This window comes from Acipenser ruthenus, chromosome 7 (genome assembly GCF_902713425.1).
Source record: "Acipenser ruthenus chromosome 7, fAciRut3.2 maternal haplotype, whole genome shotgun sequence".
Lineage (NCBI taxonomy): Eukaryota > Metazoa > Chordata > Actinopteri > Acipenseriformes > Acipenseridae > Acipenser > Acipenser ruthenus.
This window is the reverse complement of record NC_081195.1, coordinates 25,021,236-25,041,539: the sequence shown is the minus strand read 5'-3', so window position 1 is coordinate 25,041,539 and position 20,304 is coordinate 25,021,236. Positions and strand designations below refer to the sequence as shown.

The 20,304-nt window shown below is 39.9% G+C and overlaps 1 protein-coding gene across 1 annotated transcript in view; it reads left to right on the top strand.

The window, feature by feature from the left end:
• Positions 1-17,772, top strand: part of arhgap35a (Rho GTPase activating protein 35a) — a 56,211-nt gene extending 38,439 nt beyond the window's left edge. Inside the window, exons 3-7 of the mRNA XM_034026200.3 lie at positions 3,631-3,775; positions 11,929-12,006; positions 12,986-13,117; positions 14,540-14,645; positions 17,315-17,772. Coding sequence (XP_033882091.3) covers positions 3,631-3,775; positions 11,929-12,006; positions 12,986-13,117; positions 14,540-14,645; positions 17,315-17,699 — 846 coding nt within the window. The 3' untranslated portion in view covers positions 17,700-17,772. The remainder of the gene's footprint in view (positions 1-3,630; positions 3,776-11,928; positions 12,007-12,985; positions 13,118-14,539; positions 14,646-17,314) is intronic.
• The last annotated feature ends 2,532 nt before the right edge of the window (positions 17,773-20,304 follow it).

The window sequence follows — 20,304 nt, the reverse complement described above, 5'->3', positions numbered from 1 at the left end:
GCAAAATCAGCCCATACCTCTTAATGGGAGACTATCACCCAGTGATATAAGAATGTGAATTAAAACTCATTTCAACATTGAAAAAGTTGAAACTGTTGTAATTTGATTTTTATTTCATTTATTTTTTATTTCTCAATTTAGCACTATTGAGTGTTTAACAGTTAGCCAACAGTTAGCCAACAGTATAGCGTGATGTTTTGAAATGAAGGATCAATAGACTGGGCTGACCTAAGTAGTAGTAAACTTATCTGAAAGTATAAAGGGAAACGATTTAAACTATTTGAGGAACAGAATAAATTGAAAGATAAACATTAATGATATTTACTCTTAAGGAAATCAAGCTTGTTTCACTCCCGTTGAGTTCATTTCAACTCCTTGAACTCTGCTGTCTTCACTCTCTGGACAACATCAGCTGTTTGTTGTGTCTCTGACTAACGCTTAGGAAATCTTCTGTGTGAGAGCTTGCAACACAAACACAAAATCAACGGGGTGTGCATAACCATTTTTAAATGTTATGAAGAAAAAAATATACATACAAAAAAATAACAACTACAATATATGGAATGCCTCTACTTGGAGTTAGGGGCTCAAAGCTTTTTACGCAAAGTGTAAAAAAACAAAAAAAAAGAAATTACAAAACTTAAAGCACTGCAGTTTACCTTGTGGATTTTTTTTATGCCTAAGGAATCAATACATTACAATACATTCTGAGTGTCGGCTTGTATATCTCACTTTGAATGCCTGTGTGTGTGCAGAGAAAGTTGTGTGTGTTTGTGCATCTGTGGGTTAGACCAGTTCAAGGTGCATTCAGTCAACCTGATTGCCTATGTGTGTGAGTGTGTGTGCAGTGGAATTTGAACTGGTGTGTGTGTGTGTGTGTGTGTGTGTGTGGGTGGGTGGGTGGGTGAAGTTAGTTCTAAACGCCTGTGTGTGTGTGTCTGTGCAGCTAGAGCTGGCCCTGCCCCCACAGCTACTGAGGAATGTGAGCGACATGCCCAACACAGGGCAGCCAGAGAGAGATGGTTGAGAAATGGGTGGGGAGAAAGATTGGACTTCTCACAGGCGTAGCAGAAACATTTCCATTGGGCTCCAGAAGCAAGCGTTAACTCATTTATGATTTTAGCAGAAGCAAGAATTAACCTCTAACTTTCCAGTTAACAATTACCGACTAAAAATACCCCCCCATAGATTGCGACTTGTTATCATTGGAGCACATTGCAAAATTTAACCTCTAACTACAGAAGTTTCCTACAGTCAGAGGTTTTCAACCAGGGTATTTCTAAGGGTCATAGGGGGTACACAGGACGACTCAGAAATGCACAAATAAAAACAAAATTATTTTTTAACAGTATAGTATCTCTAAACCACGGTGCATAAATATTGCTTTTTCTTTTACAGCTCAAAGCAAACAGCAGATAAATTAAAAAAAAAAAAAAGAATATATCACGTCTGTACTTATGCATGTGTGATTTCAATTGAGTGGACAGGATTTCCATTTCCAAAGAGATTGCTAAATACTTGTCTTTTTAATTCTGTGCATCCAAATACTTGTAATTACAAATTAAGAATTAAGCCTACTGTTTGTCATTCTGTCCTAAACCAGCAGTTTGTCACCCAAACTGTTGTGACATAAATTATTTATTAAATAAACGGGGAGGAAAATGTGTTAATCAGATTATTGTCCATTTTATTGCAACTGTTGTGCCATTCAGTAGTGTGAAAATTGTAAAGGGATACTTGAGCTGAAACCTCCAGAGAGAAGGGGTACAGTTTCAAAAAAAGGTTGAAAACCCCTGGTCTAGTTTTTTGGAGTAAATGGCAGATGGTTTTACAGATCCCAATTAGATTTAATCCTGGACTGCCTAATGTATCATTTACTCTTCCCATACCTCTTACGATTTGCAATCATTCCGACATAAAAAGTGAAAATCTGCTATAAAAGATGTACAGTATATCATAGATTTGTTCTTCTAAACATGTCATTTTCAAGTAGCCCACATTGACTTTAAATCTTAATAAAATTAAACTGCAATGAATTCTGTGCTTCCTAAACACAATCTTCTGTGACGTTGAGACAGTTGTCTGGTTTCCTGCTGCAGTGAGTTACATAAAAAAAAAAAAAAAGAATAATTAATTTAAAGGAAAAATAAATGTTGTAGAAATAGGTTTGTGTTATTGTGGCATTAATACATACTCTCCCTAACTCGTTTAATTATCTTTTAACTAGACTGTCAGTAAGTGATCATTTGATATCTTTATGCATCATAAAAGTAACCCATAAGGACCACCACATGTATTGTGATTCTTGCTGTAGCACGACCTGTAAATCAAGATATGTAACGTATATCATTACTCCACCAATAACGGCCTTAATTTTGCATCAGTATTCACTAAACTTTTATCATACACCCCTATCCTATAATCCGATAAACTGTTCCGATAAAACATTCTGAGATTAACTATTACAATTGAAATCCGTTTTTGATTTCTTCTGTATTTCCTGCTATAAACTGTAACATCTTGCCCTCATCAACACACTAAAACTCCCTTCAGGATGTGCATCTACATCCCACATTAGTACGGTACGCACTGGTATTGCAGAACTGCTTTTCACTGGTTCCCAGTGCCTATGAACTTTAGTTAATGTACCACTGCAGTGATGCCAGCACACACCAGTACAATACATTGTTAAAATATATTTATGCACCACCGCGTATGTGGGAAGCACTTGCCCATCCAAATATTTGTCTGTACCAGGCAAACAGACAAGCCTTAAAATCAAACCTTGCCTAAGTTTTATATACATACATATACTTACAAAGGGTTAGAAACTGTTTTAATAGTGAATATAGATGTGTTCAATGCATTACTAGCAGTACTTTATAAATGAAAGGCAAGCATTACATGAGTAGCTCAGAATTCATAGTTTTCAGAACAAATAAAATGGGTGTAAAATGTACCAGCCTGAGAACAATCAGAAGGATCAATACTTAATACCACATTGCCTGAGGGGATTCAGTAGCAGAGAATGAGAGGAGAATGTTAAAGAAAGGGTGACGTCACCTACGGCGCAATGCAATTTTTGAGAATAAACATAAACAGAAAACAGTTGCCATGCCAACAGACGTCTCTCAGTACCTTCAGTGTTATCGTTCATATAAACTCCTTGAGAAATGTTGCGAAGCTGGCTCTTCAGAACTGTATTATATTATATTGAAACGAGCCCCGAGCAGAGAAAACAAAGATGGCACATCAGGTGTCTGAGTAAGAAAGTGCCCTTGTGTTATTGCTGTGTGGTTATGTAGAAAATGATGGTCAGGTAATGGTCAATCTGGGACAAGTATTTGAATATTCAAACACTGCTTGAAATGTATTCATTGGCAATAACAGTCAGATTGGTTCATGCAACCTGAATTTATGGAGACTAGCAAAAAAGATATCATGAAACCAATCAATGACTTATGAAATGAATGAACTAAACCTAACAGCAATGTAAAAGCCTTGTAACAAACTTTCTTAAAACAACCTTCTTAAAACAAGTCTTGTCAAGGCCGATAATAAAATACCAGTACCTGGGCACTGTTCATGCATCTTAGTAGACACTAAAGTACTTTTTTGTTTTCCCCGTAGAAAACTAGGCCCAAGCCTCGACACTCGCTTACCAAAGCCCCGATGGAGAGCAACTATTTCGGGGTGCCGCTGGTCAACGTGGTATCGGCAGAGCGGCCCATTCCTGTCTTCATTGAGAAGTGCATCAGATACATCGAAGCGACAGGTAAGAGTGGTGTTGTGTGTGTGTGTGTGTGTGTGTGTGTGTGTGTGTGTGTGTGTGTCTGTATAGTGTTAAAGTCTCTTTTCTCTTCTGTTATTAATTCAAAGGCAATTCTCTCAAAAACATTTGCCCATTCTGTACCAAAAACATTTTTCTTTGAAAAAATCTGAACATGAGCTATATTTATGTAGTTTGATACATTCTAAATCAATATGCTGCCATTCTGAGAGTTTTTAATCTTTTAGAAGTATCAAATGACAGGCATATTTAAAACATATATTCCCAGCGTTCTGTTTTTGAGGACAGTCAAGTTAGACATGCCTGTAATCATACCAGTGAAATTTCACGCCGGTTATGAAGCTCAAAACATAGAAATTAGAGCTTATCATCGCTGTGGGTAGGAAAACACCAAGAAATGTATCATTTTTAGGCTTCGGTTTCTTATTTTATATTGAGGTCTCATAAGAGCATCTGAAGGGCTATATTTGCTGAATTAACATTTAGATCAAGTTATCGTAACAACATCGTTCAAGAGAACATTTAAATAACAGGTAGATGCCAGTAAATAATGCTCCAAAAAATGAGGAGAATGGCACTTAATGGGATGAGTTTCTATCTGTAATGATCAGCTCTGAAGCCAAATGCTTCAACCACATTAACCCTTTAACACTCCCTAAGGTCTTGCAGGTGGTGTATTTTCTTTCTGAATGATTTTCTCAATGATTTTGAACACAACTAATGCCTTTTTTAACTTTTGTTTCTGTGTGTTTATCAGCTCAGTTAAAATGAATATTCGGGATGCATAGAGTTTAAATGTCTAAACATTTGCTAAGTGCTTACAATTTTTCCTAATATATAAACAGTGCCTGTACTTTTAACCTATAAAAACCCCACGTTAACATTTTTTTAAACATGTTAATGTATAATTAATTTATTTCAAACAAAGCTCCACTCGCATAATCCTAATATGGGGGTTCTGCATTAAACATTGTTTGCAGAGTGCCTGTAGCATTGAAAGGTAATGACGTGCTTAACCTTGGTTTGAAAACCTAAACGTGTGTTTTGTGAAGCTACAATGGGGCGTAAAACCAAATCAGTCAGCAAATATATAAAGAAAAATTAGGATTTGGTTGGAGAAACTATAAAAGTAAAGACAGAAATTGAATGCAAGTACTGCAGAGTTGCAATTCCTGAGAAAAGTTACACAACTATACACAGTTTATTTGCGTGGGGTCGGTTTACAGTAGTTCAGTTTGCAATGGGCCAAGGTTTTTTTTCCTCAGTGCTACTTGCTGGACATCTGCACTTGTACATAGTAAGCTAACCTTGTTATAATTATGTATGATAGACGCGTGTACTGTAACAGTGAGTATTAGACTAGAAACCTCATTTTTGTGCATTTTGAATGGTGTGTTTATTTTTGTTTTTGATAAATAATAATAAAAAACAGAACACCCACGGACCAAATAAAAAAAGAATAACTGAAAAATGCAAGCCCTATAAACATTTAACCATTGTCAAAGATATGCATGTCAGATATTTATATATTTATACAGTAAGATGTATGCAAGGTACTTTTAATAATTCAAAGGCTTTTTGTTGTACACTTGCATGTAGTCTTTTTTTTTTAATGATTTATTGGTTAAACATTCACAAAAGTGAAACGTGTTTAATAGTTTAAACATTTAGGAAATTAGAAGGAATCCATTGTCACTTATTACTTATTAATATTGTGTTTTTATTTTAGAGTACAGAGAAAAAGCTTTATTGAGGTCAGACAAGGGATCAACAAAATGTGGCATCAATACTAAAGGTCTTTAAACTTCCTCCAGGGATGCCTTTGTAAACAAGCTGTTTGTAACGCATATGACTTTTCCAGCGAATACAATTTAAAATAAAGTAATTAAAAATAAATAAATACAATTAATAATTATTGTGTGGGATGGCTGTTTTTTTATGTATAAACTAAGGCAGTGTAACAGAGAGGGTATGGATTTTGGTTGCCATACTTGTGGTCTCTCCTCGGTGCTTCATTAGTGGAATGTTTGGTATTCGCATGCTGGTTTTGTATCTGCGCTCCGTGGTTGTGCTGACACTCTGCTCCCCAGCTACAGAACACACTGACATTCCCACACCTCTCATAGCTCACCCTTAAGCTGGGGGAGAGGGGGGTGGGGGGGATGGATTGTATTCATTTCAAATTGTACTTTCTGTATTATGTAAACAAGGATTTTACTGCAGATGCATTTAATCAACATGATTTGAAACTTGATTTATAAACGTAGAAAAGAAAAAATCACGTGGTTTACATTGATTTTACAAATCATGCCTGAATAGATTTCTGGAGTATAGAAGTTATTGCACCATTCATTTCAAAAGGGTTAATGCTGAATTTTAAGGGAGCTGGATTGTGTTTAACAGTACATGTTAATGCTAATTCTGATAAATAGCGTTTGTGGTTTCACTTTAAATCTCACAGTCCTAAATTATTCCAGGAACTGGTTACAATACTGTTTTATCTTTTGGTAAACCTAGTTCACAGTCCAGTTTGTTTTTGTATTCACCGACACAAACTGTTAGTAGTAGTGAGATTTGGTGCAGCACTAATCTTCTGATCCTATCAACATGAAAAGAAAAACCTGGCACTACATTTTTAAATAATATCTGATCATGTTTCTTTTTTTTTTTTTGAGCTGATGTCTTATTTGTTTTTTCCCAACTCTTGTTTATATGAAATTGAAACACAAACCAAGAAACATAATCTGCCCCAGGGGTGTGATATGAAGACACTAATTTCATTGGGCATAAGTAATCGGATACATTTGTTGGAGGGCTCTATAATCGGTTTGTAGAGGAGGCATTCAAACTACATTTTATTCTTTGCTCTGCAAAACACACACACATATTTTCTCAAAGCTCTTAGAGCAGAGCAATGAAAACAATCTAGGTATACGATTGGGAGATAAATAAATAAATATGACAGTGAAAAGCTTTGCAGCTTGACTCGTACACATTTCTGTTCTATATTATATGAATCCATCCGTACATGCACGGTCTGAAGTTAACCTAGAGAATAGCTTAGATTGTAGCTCACAAAATGTTGCCATGAAGTTTTGAAAGACAAACATGTTATAGTGAATGTGAATATAGTTTTAAAATGTGGTATCTGATACCAGGTTAATGAAATCTTAGTTGGCAAACCATGCTTTCAAAAGGGGTTTGAAATTGCCCCCACCCCTTCAACGGCTTCCTTCCTTTCATTAACCAGCCAGCTACTTCCCAGATTGATTGGCATGCTGCTGGTGAAACAAACGACCTGTAGGAAGTACAAGTGTAACTGATTCTTATCAGAATGGTATACTATGGAAACTCAGAACTTTCTTTAACCTGACGTGGAGCAACCTCCACACCTCGCCCTCTCTCAACAGGAGTCCCCCAAGGGTCAGTCTTGGGTCCTCTCCTGTTCTCTCTCTACACCTGCTCCCTGGGCCCCCTCATCGCATCCTATGGTTTCTCATACCATTTCTATACTGATGATATACTATACAGATTTTCCTCTCCTTCCCCACCTCTGACTCCACCATCCTCTTCCGTATCTCTACCTGTCTGTCTGCTATCTCCTCCTGGATGCACTCGCATCATCTCAAACTCAACCTCTCTAAATCTGACCTCCTTTTCTTTCCCTCCTCCTCCCCCTCCTCTGATCTCTCTATCTCTGTTCCTCTGGAATCTACCACACTCTCTCCCTCTTCCTCCGCTAAGAACCTCGGAGTCACCCTGGACCCCTGCCTCTCTTATTCCCAGCACATCTCCACTCTGGCACGCACTTGCCGATTCTTCCTGAGCAACATCCGAAGAATCCGACCCTTCCTCACCAACTACGCCACCAAGCTCCTGGTCCAGGCCTTGGTACTCTCCCGCCTAGACTACTGCAACTCCCTCCTGGCTGGCCTCTCTGCGTCCGCCACCCGTCCGCTCCAGCTCATCCAGAACTCCGCTGCCCGCCTGGTGTTCTCTCTGCCACGCTTCTCCCACGCAACTCCACTGCTCCGGTCACTCCACTGGCTCCCGATCACCGCTCGCATGATGCCTTGCCCAGACTGCACCCAGCTACCTCCAGACCCTCATCTCTCCCTACACCCCCACTCGACCTCTCCGCTCCACCTGCACTAAAAGACTGGCTCTGCCTCCTCTACGCTCCCCTGCCTCCAGAGCCCGCTCCTTTTCCACCCTCGCCCCGCAGTGGTGGAATGACCTTCCTACAGATGTCAGGACCGCCCAGTCTCTGACCACATTCCGGCACCACCTCAAGACTCGCCTCTTCAGAAAGCACCTGTAGAACTCCTCTGTTCTTCGCCTGGGACACTTATCACCCTTCCTTAAATGCGCTTTACTTGCTCTTATCTGCCCTCTATTTTACTGCATTTAATCCTGTACGTCAGAGTACTGTAATCTGCCAAGTGTTTAATCTGTAGTATTTTGTATTTAATCATATCCTGATGTAACTATCACTGACACTTATCTGCTGTATCATTGAATTGTATTTTGTCACACTTGTACTTGCTTGAACCAAAGTCATTGTATTTATCTTGCTCTTAATTGTATTATTACTTGTACTGTGATACTTGAAATGTATTTGCTTTCGATTGTAAGTCGCCCTGGATAAGGGCGTCCGCTAAGAAATAAATAATAATAATAATAATAATAATGCAATAACAGGTTGTTCATTTCAGACTTACGTAGCTAATAGAAAATGTAAAACACGTAAGATTTAGGGAATCATTTGGCAGTCTGGTTTCTCTTCTCATTTCCTCTGCTCATACAGTGCATTTAGTCTTTTAGTTTTGCCCTTGTTCATAAATAAAATGGCTTTGCATTCTTTCTCCATTTCTTTCACTATCTCATTTTGTCTCCTTTAATCTCTCATTCACTTTACCTTTCTCTACCTCTTGTTCTCTCTTTGGCCTATTTTCTCCTGTCATTTTCCTGCCTGTCATTTTCTCCCTTTCTCTCCCCCTGTCTCTCTCCCCCTCTCTCTCTCTCAGCACACAAGAGAGCAAGTGTTAAGACAGAGTGGGAGAGGGAGTGTGTGTGAGGGGGAAGGAGGGCTCGTGCAGGGCAGGGCACGACAGGAAGTGGCTTGATCCCTGGGTCTGTGTGTGCGTGTAATGCCTTTGTCTAACCCTGGGCAGCGCTCAGCATGTGATTACTTTGTTTTTAAATAAAAGTCGTTGTAGATGTGCTTACAGTCGGTGTTAAAACATCAGCAACCATTTCCCAAACAAAGATTTTTTTTTGTTTTAATCCCACTGCAGCACAACTAAATCTGGTTTGATTCTTCCTATTTTGATCACTTGTTGGATCCCCAAACCCTAGTTCTTTTGATTGAGCATTACCTAGTACAACAAACCTTTCTGGATTACAGACTGATGTTTGACCTCCTTGACTCGCATTCACATGTACAAGGTTGAAATTGAAATTACTTTTTATCAGAGGGGTTTTGAGCTGGAAGTTTAATTGCATCACAATAAATATCATATATTATGCTGATTAGGATGTTTTCTGTTAAATCACTCCTTTCCAGTTTCTGAAGCTATACCATTAAACAACAAAAAGAGGTGTTTGCAAGCAGGAATTTTATATTCCAGTGGATTCATTTGATGTTTTTTTTATTTTATCAGGAAGATGCCTAATTTCATAGAGGGGGCCTTGAGCCCAAAACATTTTGGAATCCCTGTAGTTCAGCGTATTGTCTGTGTAGGGACAGGGTTGCAAGATTATATGTTGTCAATGTGTCATCAGTCAGGGGAAGCAATCTATATAGACCACAGTTGTAAAGGGGTTGAGGGGGCAGGTGAAGAGAGAGGGAGTGTGAGGGGTGAGTAGAGAAGAGGAGACACTTGGAAGCTGCATGATGAAACCCAGCTGTTTACAAATTCCTGGATTGAAAACAGGATGCTGGATCAGGGAAGGTATTTGTCTGCTGATTTTGTAGATCTATCTTTTAGGCATGCATGTCCCATATACTGGGACAGTGAAGAGTTTATTTATTCTATGAGGCTTTTTTTTATTTTGACAGTGCCAGTTCATCGATTGGTAGTCCCTCCCTCTGTCCTCTCAAAAAATGGAGCTTTCCAAACACATTGTCGTGCAGCAAGTCCTGCTTTCCTCCCAGTCCTTCAGCTCTAACCGCTGGGTCACACCACCTCTTTCCCAGTCTCTCAGTTCTAGCTGCTTGGCCACCCTGCTCCCTTCTCATCCTTCAGCTCTAGACAGTTTCTCGGAAAGTCTAAAACCAGCAGGGGGTCATCCCGTTGAGCATGCGAGTCTGTGAATTGCACCCCCCTCTACAGTATAAAAGCTTTTGGGTTCATTGATTGGCAGAAGGAAAATCAATGGAGTCGGATCTGTCTACAAGGCTCCTCATTTCCTTGAACAGCTTGTAGCCTTCCTTTTGTCGTCAGGCCCCCGAACAAACAACTTTGAGATTGAGATTGAGAGTGCTTCAGCTCTTATCTGAGGACCTCTGGGAGAGGAACGGGACAGCGTTTTATTTGTTTGTCTGCTTTTTTCTAGTTAAGCACTGGGACAAATATTTCATGGTACAAGAAAACATGTTGGTGGAGCAGAGAAAGGGAACCTCTTGTACTGGCTTTTTGTACTCCTCCTGCTCTGTTATGTGCAAAAAGGAAATTCACTGGAGTTTGTCACAAAGAGCTTCCCAAGGACTGACAGACAGACAGACAGACTGACTGACAGACAGACACACCTGGGACTTTGAGATCGCTAGAGTTATAGATTATCTCAATTCATTTTGCTGATGATCTTTTTGTTTTCCAGACTGTGTTTTGACTAGGGGTGTTAATAGTTTTGAGTTTAAACGTTGGCCAAGTGGTAAACAGTTAACCTTGTCCAAAATATGCAGGCCAATTAAAGGTGTCTGCTAGGGTTTAGATAGCAGTGCAGTGAAAATATCATACCTCAGAGGCAGTCGTTGTACTCCATTGAGGCTGTGTGGTCCAGTGGTTAAAGAAAAGGGCTTGTAACCAGGAGGTCCCCGGTTCAAATCCCACCTCAGCCACTGACTCATTGTGTGACCCTGAGGAAGTCACTTAACCTCCTTGTGCTCCGTCTTTCGGGTGAGATGTAGTTATAAGTGACTCTGCAGCTGATGCATAGTTCACACACCCTAGTCTCTGTAAGTCGCCTTGGATAAGGGTGTCTGCTAAATAAACAAATAATAATAATAATAATTGTAGTTGCTGTATTATCATCGGGGCATTACAAATTAACGCCAGGAACGTCATTGTGTCTAAAACATAAACTAGACAAAGAAAACCAGTGAAAATGATAATACAGAATCATCTTTAACGGTACAGCAATTATATCAATCCTTTGCTTTCTTGTTTTATTGAACATAGTTAAACTGGGCAGTTTGTTTTTTTGTGAAGTGACAGATTGTAAAAGGTGAAACTAAAATCCCAAACGCAGTCTTTTTTTTTCTGCAACTGAATCAATTCTGTTGTGGTAAGAGCTGAATAAAACCTGTAATAAAATGTGTACTGATCAGTTTCCATCTGTTCAGTTGGTAGCAGCATGTATAAATGGCACATGCCAGCGGTCCATTGGTTAATAGAAGGTATCATATCTTGCAGCAAACTGTGGTCCGCAGCCCAAAGGTGGTGCGCAACTCAGCTTAAAACACAGCTTTCAATATAACTAATTGTGATGTCCCAGTAATATAGGTAAAAGTGTAATGTGAGCCAAAGGAATGTAATTTTGCACGTTGAAGTTGTTATACTGAGTAGTAACGGAAACAAAGTTGCAATGTGTGTCTCTTATAATATAGAGATTATCAGATTATGAGGATATGGGGGATGTCTGTCTGTCTGTACAGTCATCTGTCACACATTTCTCCATGCATCTGGAGAATCACTAATCAAATTGTGATTTAAACATTTCATTGCTAATTCTTCTAGTGTTTTCTGTACATACTGTTGATATATGTCCTGGTCATCATCTTTCTCATCCTACTGGTAGTACTAATTTAGAATTTACGTCTGCCTTGGCTAGTTTACCCTTTTTAAGGGTAAGGGTCAATACCACAGCACAAGTGAATGCAGTTAACCAAATGTTGTTCTTACTGTCTTCTAAAGGGATTAGCACTGAAGGAATCTACAGAGTGAGTGGAAACAAGGCAGAGATGGAGAGCATGCAGAGGCAGTTTGATCAGGGTAAGGGCAGCAGGCTGCTTGAATTATTCTTTTTTGTTTGTTTCATATTTTATTTATTTATTTGGCAGATGCTTTTATCCCAGGTGCTACAGGGTTACAATGCAAGCTTAATATTTAAATACAGTGTAGTTTACATTAAGTGCAAATACTACTACTAGAATACAATACAAACTAGGATGCAACAAGTTAGGATTACAACAAGTTATATCTACAATGACATATTAGTAGCGTAGGGATCGTGCTTTAGCTAACGATCCAGTAACGTGGTGAGTAGGCCAGGGAAGTCCAGTGCATAGAGGCCATGGTTAATGCATGGTTCAAACTTCTGCAATGCACTTATCAGGGTGCTGCAACTAAAAAGGAGGCAAACATTTCATTATGAAGGATGGTCCAGAAGCTTGACAAGTATGAAGCTCCTGTAGTAAAAGTGTTGTGATGACATAAGGACGTATGAAGATTTACGAACAAGAGGAGGCCATTCAGCCCATCTATGCTCATCCCAGTTCCTAGTAGCTGGTTGACCTAGCACCAACAACATGGCTAGGTAACCCATCGCATACACTTACTACTCTGTGTGAAGAAGTCTTCAATCCTCTGCCCTTAGTAACAATGGGTACGGGTTGGTACCTGACTGAATTTGATAGGCATTACAAACATTTTGCATCACATTAAACCTGCTAAATAATGTTAAAGTCACATTAAACCTGCTAAATAATGTTATGTTAACATATTGAATTAGATAACGCTTGTAGTTTTCCATATACTTCACGAAAAACTGACAACAATTGTAAAATGTGACATTTCGAAATATAACATCTCGATTAAACGGGGGGCTTGGGGGAGACAAAGTTATGAGCTGCTGGTTTAATCCTTGCTTATGAGACACTGGATTCAGCACTGGAGATGTAAGTGTGGACACTGTCTCTAGATCCTTGGAGGTTTCATTGAAGCTTCTAATTCCTGTGCTGCTGTTTTACAGATCACAGTCTGGACTTGGCGGAGAAGGACTTCACTGTGAACACGGTGGCTGGAGCCATGAAGAGCTTTTTCTCCGAGTTGCCTGATCCACTGGTGCCCTACAGCATGCAGGCGGAGCTTGTGGAGGCACACAGTACGTACCGGACCCTTTTATATTGGTTTTGGAATGTGAAACTGCCAAAGGGAAAGGCCTGGTTTTCAAACTTGTTGTTTTACTAAACTGATAGGTGCTCCTAATTGGGTTATGAAGATTGATGGAATATGTAAAGTTATACATTAACACAGTTGTTTTGACGGGCTGGGTGATAGCTTGAATTTAAACTGTGATCTATGTGTTTTTAACCGTTGTCAAATATGCAGGTCAAATAGATGTCGCCCTTACCAAGTAGTAAGTGTGCAGGGTAGTCCAATTTACTTATTTAATATTTCTTCACAATTATACAGTTAAAATTTGTACACAGTTAAAATTTGTACACATACAGCCGCATATACCAATACTTGTTGCATTCATTTATGAAATTGTAATGGAGCAATTAGGCTCATGTTAAAAGACCCCTTAGTTACCTGCATCCTGCATAAATTATGTAGTCAATTAAAAACTACAGACTCCAGTGTTCTCCAACCTGTACTAACTCGCACACGTACAATAAAAACCTTGCTCCCTGCGCTGCTATTAGGAGGTTTACGGTAGTGATGCAGGTATATTATTATTATTATTATTATTATTATTATTATTATTATTATTATTATTTATTTCTTAGCAGACGCCCTTATCCTTAAAGAGTTTGCGGATATCTGAGATTTTAGAAGAGAAGGAGGCAAAGTCATCAGGGGAGATAGAGGAGGGAGGAGGAGGGGGGGAGGGTTGAGGAGGGAGGAGAAGGTAGAGAATAGTTTACGTGGGTTGTTAGTGGAAGCTTGGATTACAGATTGGAAATAAGTACATTTAGCAGAGGAAAGAGTAGAGGAGAAGGAGGAGAGGAGAGTGCGGTAAAGGTCTAGGGCAGCAGGGAGTTTGGTTCTCTTCCATTTCTTTTCAGCAGATCGCAGTGCGATTCTTGCCGAGCGGAGCTCAGAGGAGAGCCAGGAATGGGGAGGGGAGGGGCGAGCAGGTTGGGAGGTGAGGGGACAGAGGGAGTCGAGGGAGGAGAAGAGGTTGGAGGTAGCAGAGTCTATGGAGAGTTGTGAAAAGGAGTCGATAGGAGGGAGGTGAGAGAGAGCAGTGGAGGCAAGGACAGAAGGGGAGAGAGAGCGGAGGTTACAGCGAGAGGTGACAGTGGGGGTAGGAGGAGCAGGGAGAGAGGGGAGAGACAGAGAAAAAGAGATGAAATACTGATCAGAGGGGTCCAGGGGGGTGACAGAGAGGGTGGAGGGGAAGCAGGCCCTGGAGAAGGTGAGGTCCAGTTGACGGCCAGCTTTGTGGGTAGGAGGGGATGGAGAGAGACAGAAGTCGAAGGAGTGAAGGAGAGGGAGGAATCCAGCATATAGAATCCAGGTATATCTGGGTGCAAACAGACTGTGCGGGTGAGCATTGCTTTCTCTTTCCTGTTCACAGAAATCAATGACCGGGAGCAGAAGCTGCACACACTCAAGGACGTTCTGAGGAAGTTCCCCAAGGAGAACCTGGAGCTCTTCAAATATGTCATCAGTCACTTGAACAAGTGAGTAGAGTACAGGGCCTGTGAGAGGGGCTCGTACCTATGGGGGGAGCCGTTGCTGATGGGGTACTGATAGAGGGTGGTGTTGTCGAGCTGGAATAGGAGTTCCGGTACTGTTTTCTACAGGCAGCGGTGCTGTTGTCATAATAGGCAAGCTAAGTCACATCTGATTCAGTCAGTAGTCCTCTTGATGCAATTAAAAGAACATTAGGAACATCTTTAAGAAGGCTAACAATGCTGATGGAGACGACGGCAACAGTGCATCGACTACGACTGTGGACACAAACAAAGTCACTGACCCACAGACGCGTAAGGTAAAGCATTCTGAGAAAAAGGAGAAACAAATTATATGTTTGTGTTCTTCCTCAAATTATCCAGTGGAAAAGCTTTATCCCATCTCTGTTTGTCCAGTTATTTGATAAACTGTTAAAAAAATTAAAATACTGCACTTGAGAAGGTAAAGAAGGGCAACCAGGCTATATATATATATATATATATATATATATATATATATATATATGAAAGAAAAGGTTTTTAAAAAATGTACACAAAAGGTTTAAAAGATTAAAAAATCTTTTATTTTCAGTACGCAAAAGCCCTTCAGCTGTTTAAAAAGAGAAGTAAACACAGTCCAATAAACTTGTTATTATTCATGATTTGTAATTATACAAAAATCCTGTGGATGGTGTCATGATTATTTACATAGAATGTTCATTCCCAGGGGTTCCAAAGTTCCCAGTTTGAAGATAAACTCTCATTCCTTTTGTTTCCGAGCAACATTTGTTCCATAGCACTGATTCAGTGCTAAAATATTTTATTGTTCATTACATGTGTTGCTATTTACAAAAATGCTGACTGGTTTGTGGAGTTGGGTATCACAGCCTGTGAGTGATTAAATAACTATGAATTACTTCCTACTAATGTACTCAGGTACACACGCAGGCTTCATTAAAGTCCCAATTTAAAGAACGTACATTTCACTGTAGCCCTTGAAATTGTTAGCTAGGTGGCGACATATCTTTTTTTTAATTAGCAGTGGGAGTAAAATGCTTCAGCAAGTACAGTAGAATCTGCCAGAACTGATGGACGCTGTGTCTACTAGGTTGGATACTATTACTAATGAGAGCAGAACAAATACAAAAGAAAAAGCGCAGATATTTTCAAGAAAGCTGGGAGACTTTTTTATAAATTGATTTCAATATGTGAAGGATCAATTTCCGGTTTGTTAGCCTCCAGAGAATGTTTATCTTTTTAAACACTGAAATAACAGTTCTGCTTGTGAAGCATCCACATTATAATTTGACAGAACAGGTGATTTATTTGCACTGTGCGGGACCTTCTATTTCCTCCATTGGTGCTTGAGCCCCGGAGCGCTCATGGAAAAGTAATTTCAGCTTCCAATCACTTAAAAATGCTGACAATATGACATCGGCTTAAAATTCAATTTCTGCAAGTGTGTCACATGATACTTGTTTCTTGTTGTTTGTACAGTAAATTAATGGTACAACCAAATATATATTTTAAAACAAGCAGCATTCATTTAATTTAACAACAGTTTATAGAACAGCATAAACATTATGCATGGACAAATGTGATCGCACAGTTACGTTTTTCCAAAGCTGGTAAATGATTTACTCGTGAGTAAGGGCAGTACGTGTGCTTATTAGAATTACTGTATCGTACTTGCAGCTTATCTACTCAAACAACATGGTTGTAAAAAGCCCCCATAAATTACCCCCATCACGCAATGACATGATAATTTATTACGTTATAATTCCCTATCACGTAATTACGTGATGTAATTTTTTTTATGTATGGCATATTTATAGATAAGAACTCAACTTTATTATGAATATGTTGTGTTATTATGTTTTTAAGAAACACATTACGATAATGTTCATTATGGTAATTGTTTATTTAGTAATTGTTTAGTAAAACTTGGCCTATTTTTTGACCCGGCACCCTTTGCTAATCTCACCTTAAGTCTTTTTTTTTTTTTTTTTTTTTTTTTTCTTTATGATGGGGGGTCACAACCTGGTATAAATGCCCACATTTTTGTAAAATGAATTTACACTTACTTCAAAGATGCAATGTGTTTCAGTAAATTCAAATGCCCAACAAACATCGCATCCCGCGCAGAGGGCAATGAAGGAAGGTTTCAGTTCAGTTCCGAGTGACTGTCTTGTAAGCATTATGAATGCTTCTTCACCACCACGGTGTTTGTTGGGCGTTTGAAAATAAATAAATAAATAGTCTCAATCCTAAAATTCTGTGTTTAAAGTACTAGATCGGGGTGTCAGACTTCTGGTTTTCATCCCAACTTAAACTCTCAATTAACACAATTGATCTAATTATTTGTTCAATTTGACTTATTTAATATTTTTCAAGGTCTTTTACAGTTGATAGTTTTAAAAATGCACTTGATTCAAGGTACACTACCTATGAAACATTTTGAGGCCTGAAGAGAATTGTTAAATGTGTCCAGTTAATCAAATAATTAGACCAATTATGTAATTGAGAGTTCGGGTGGAACAAAAGCCAGAAGACACTGTGGCCCTCCAGGAACTGAGTTTGATACCCCTGTACTAGATTCTGCTGTGGATTATGATCAAGGGGTCTTAAGTCGCTTAGTGTTCCCTTTCTTTTATTATGCTCTCTCTTCCTCTGTGCAGGGTGAGCCACCACAACCGTCAGAACCTGATGACTAGCGACAACCTGTCTATCTGCTTCTGGCCGACACTGATGCGGCCGGACTTCACCACCATGGACGCACTGACTGCCACCCGCACCTACCAGACAATCATTGAGATCTTCATCCACCAGTGTGCTTTCTTCTTCTACAATCAGCCCATCGCTGAGACCCCCAGCGGGCTGCCAGGCTCCCCCACCACCATGACCACCAGCTCCAACTACTCCCCTTACTCTACCTCTCCAGCCGCCTCCCTGAACCAGCAGTCCCCACCCCACTCGCCCCCTGCCACTCCCCTCTCTCCCATGCAGTCTCACCTGCCAGCCCTGCACCCTCACACCCTGCCTGCTGAGCAACAGACACTGTGAGAGTGCTAGAGAGACACTTCTACATGCCTTTCCTAGAGCAAGCTCATGTCCGAGGCAGCAGCGCTTGGGGTTTGGGAAGGGGTGGGTGGGTGGGTGTGATCGCATCTTGTATCCTGTTACATGTTGTTTTTTTTTTTTTCTGGGAGATCATTGTTATCGTCATTCCTTTTCTGTTCACTTGGCACCCTTCTTCCTCCCAAGTGTTTGAGAGGATACTGGAAAGGAAACTGAAGAGAGAACTAATACTATCTGTCTCTTAACAGGCTAAAGAACTCTGGTGCAGGGTAATACACAGGGCAGTAGAGGGCTGCTCACTTAGGGACATCCACATCTCGTAGTAGCTTCTGCCCTTTCTTTAAAGTGGTGGAATAGGAGAGAAATAGCCTCCACTCTCCCCGCCTTCCTTTTGAAATGTTGTAGGCTGCCAAGTATTGAGAACGGAGGAGATTGGGTTCATCCAAGACGGTACTCAAGTAGTCAGGGGTGGGAGGGGGGATGTTTTTGCAGGAACCAATTGAGGCGTGAGACCCAGAGAAATCTGTTACAGAACTAGTAACTGTTGATTTAAAGGACTTGTACAATATGTATTTAATAGGACACCCTATTCCTGCTATTGCCAATCCGTGTTCCAAAACCCAGCAGAATTATTATTTTCCGCCTGTGGATATTCTGGGGGAAATCTCTGGATTTGAAAACCCTGTGACCTTTCCTTGACTCAACCCCTACCCCCCCCCCATTGTTCATTATATCAGAATGCAGTTCAGATTGTCGGAAAATACTGGGATTTTAACTTGTGGAATCATCCACAACATAGAACTGGACTCTCTTTGATTTTTTTTTTCTTCTTTCTGGGGAGTTATACAAGTATTAGATTATAGTGTCTAAGGAACATTCCATTTGATGTTCTGTTTCCTGGGGAAGAGTATTTTGGGAACACTGTGTGCTGGATAGAGTAATTTCATCACTACATCAGGAGTGAGTGGGTGATCCACTTTAAAAACAGGTTTTCCCAGCATTTTGCATGTATCAGTGATAGAATAAGGCACAATAATATTACTAATACATGGCCTCATTTCTCCCTCTCCCATGCCACAGATTCATTGTATCTGTGTATGGTGATCTCAAGTTGGGAAAGGGGAGATCTCAAGTAGCTGATTTGTTTCGACATAAGCGCTTGGAGGACTTTAGGTTAGCATGACTGATGTGAACACTGAACTGGACAGAAGGACTGACATACACTGTAGCAACCTTTCACTACCAGAAGTCTCTTGCTTTGTTCTCTTTTTGCTTGCTTATCCTGAATCTTGCTGCTATGTACCGTACCGTGCAGACCGGACTGCAGAGTATTGGGATATATTCTCACAGTTAGGAAACCATACGTTCCATTAGGTACATAATACTATTTTAAGATCTCCTTTAGGAGATTCAGGTTGGCTAACAAAAACTTCTTTTTTTTTAAACCTCTGCGTGTTTTGGGGAAATCCAAGACCTGGGATGGATAAAACTTACAGCCTTGCTTTATTGTAAATTGAATTGCGCTATCGCTACACTACACACAAAATCACAATGATTAGTAAGAGCAGTAATCACTTGGTCATCGTCATTCAAATTTCATTCTGCAGTTTTTTTTCCATACAAATAACTAATTATGAATTTATTAAACTAAAGGTTAATTACTTGCTAAGAGTAGTGCATGAATCAATTAAAATCCTTGGAGTAAATCCAGCCAGCTCTTTAGAAGTTTAATGAGATTCATTAGAAGGTTTTAATATCGTCTTGCCTCCCTAGGTGCAGATGGAATGTGTTTTATATTTTATAGCATACTGTATAGTAAGGATGGGCCTGTATTGGCTGAATGGCTAGAACCGATTCAATCCTCCTGTTAAACTGCATAGTCTTTTGAACCACATTTAAGCACTACTCCATGTTTTTTTTTTGTTTTATATAAAAGGAAATCACCAGAGCTACTAAATCTAGGGAGCCATAAGAGGCGAATAAAAATGTTTCCTTTGCACAGCAGTTTTAGCCCGTGCTGGATTTACTGGAAGCTTTCGTCTCACTTTTTTCTCGGTCTCTCTCAGGCATGTTTTTGCTAAGCCTGCAATTTAAAAGTAACCAGTTTCCTGCAAACCTGTTAATCCAGAAGCTAAAAAGGGAAGTTAATTGTGACGACTCAATCTCTATACTGAGCATGAACCTGAAAGAGGGGGTGGAGGATCGGATTAGCATGCACAGTACAGCACTCGCAGAGAACCGAGTTTGGGAAGGGGAAACGCCACGTTTTGTTGCCCTGGGAGCTGATGCGTCTTTCACGCTTACAGTAAAACCTGCATCAAACTGCTATGTAAAGGAACCACTTGGTGGTCAGATTGAAGCACTTTTTGTGTCCAGCTGAGATGGGCATTTCAGGAGGCATTGGGGACACACACTTATTGCCATTTCAGAGGCCATTTGCAGCACATTTGTATCCCATTTAAAACAGCACTGAGATCGCCAGGACTAGTTCTACACAGACTGCCAACAGGCACGAGGTTGGGATGACTTTGTAGTAGATTAATCTCACTGACGTGTTGCCACCTTTTATATATTTATATTGAAGAATTCA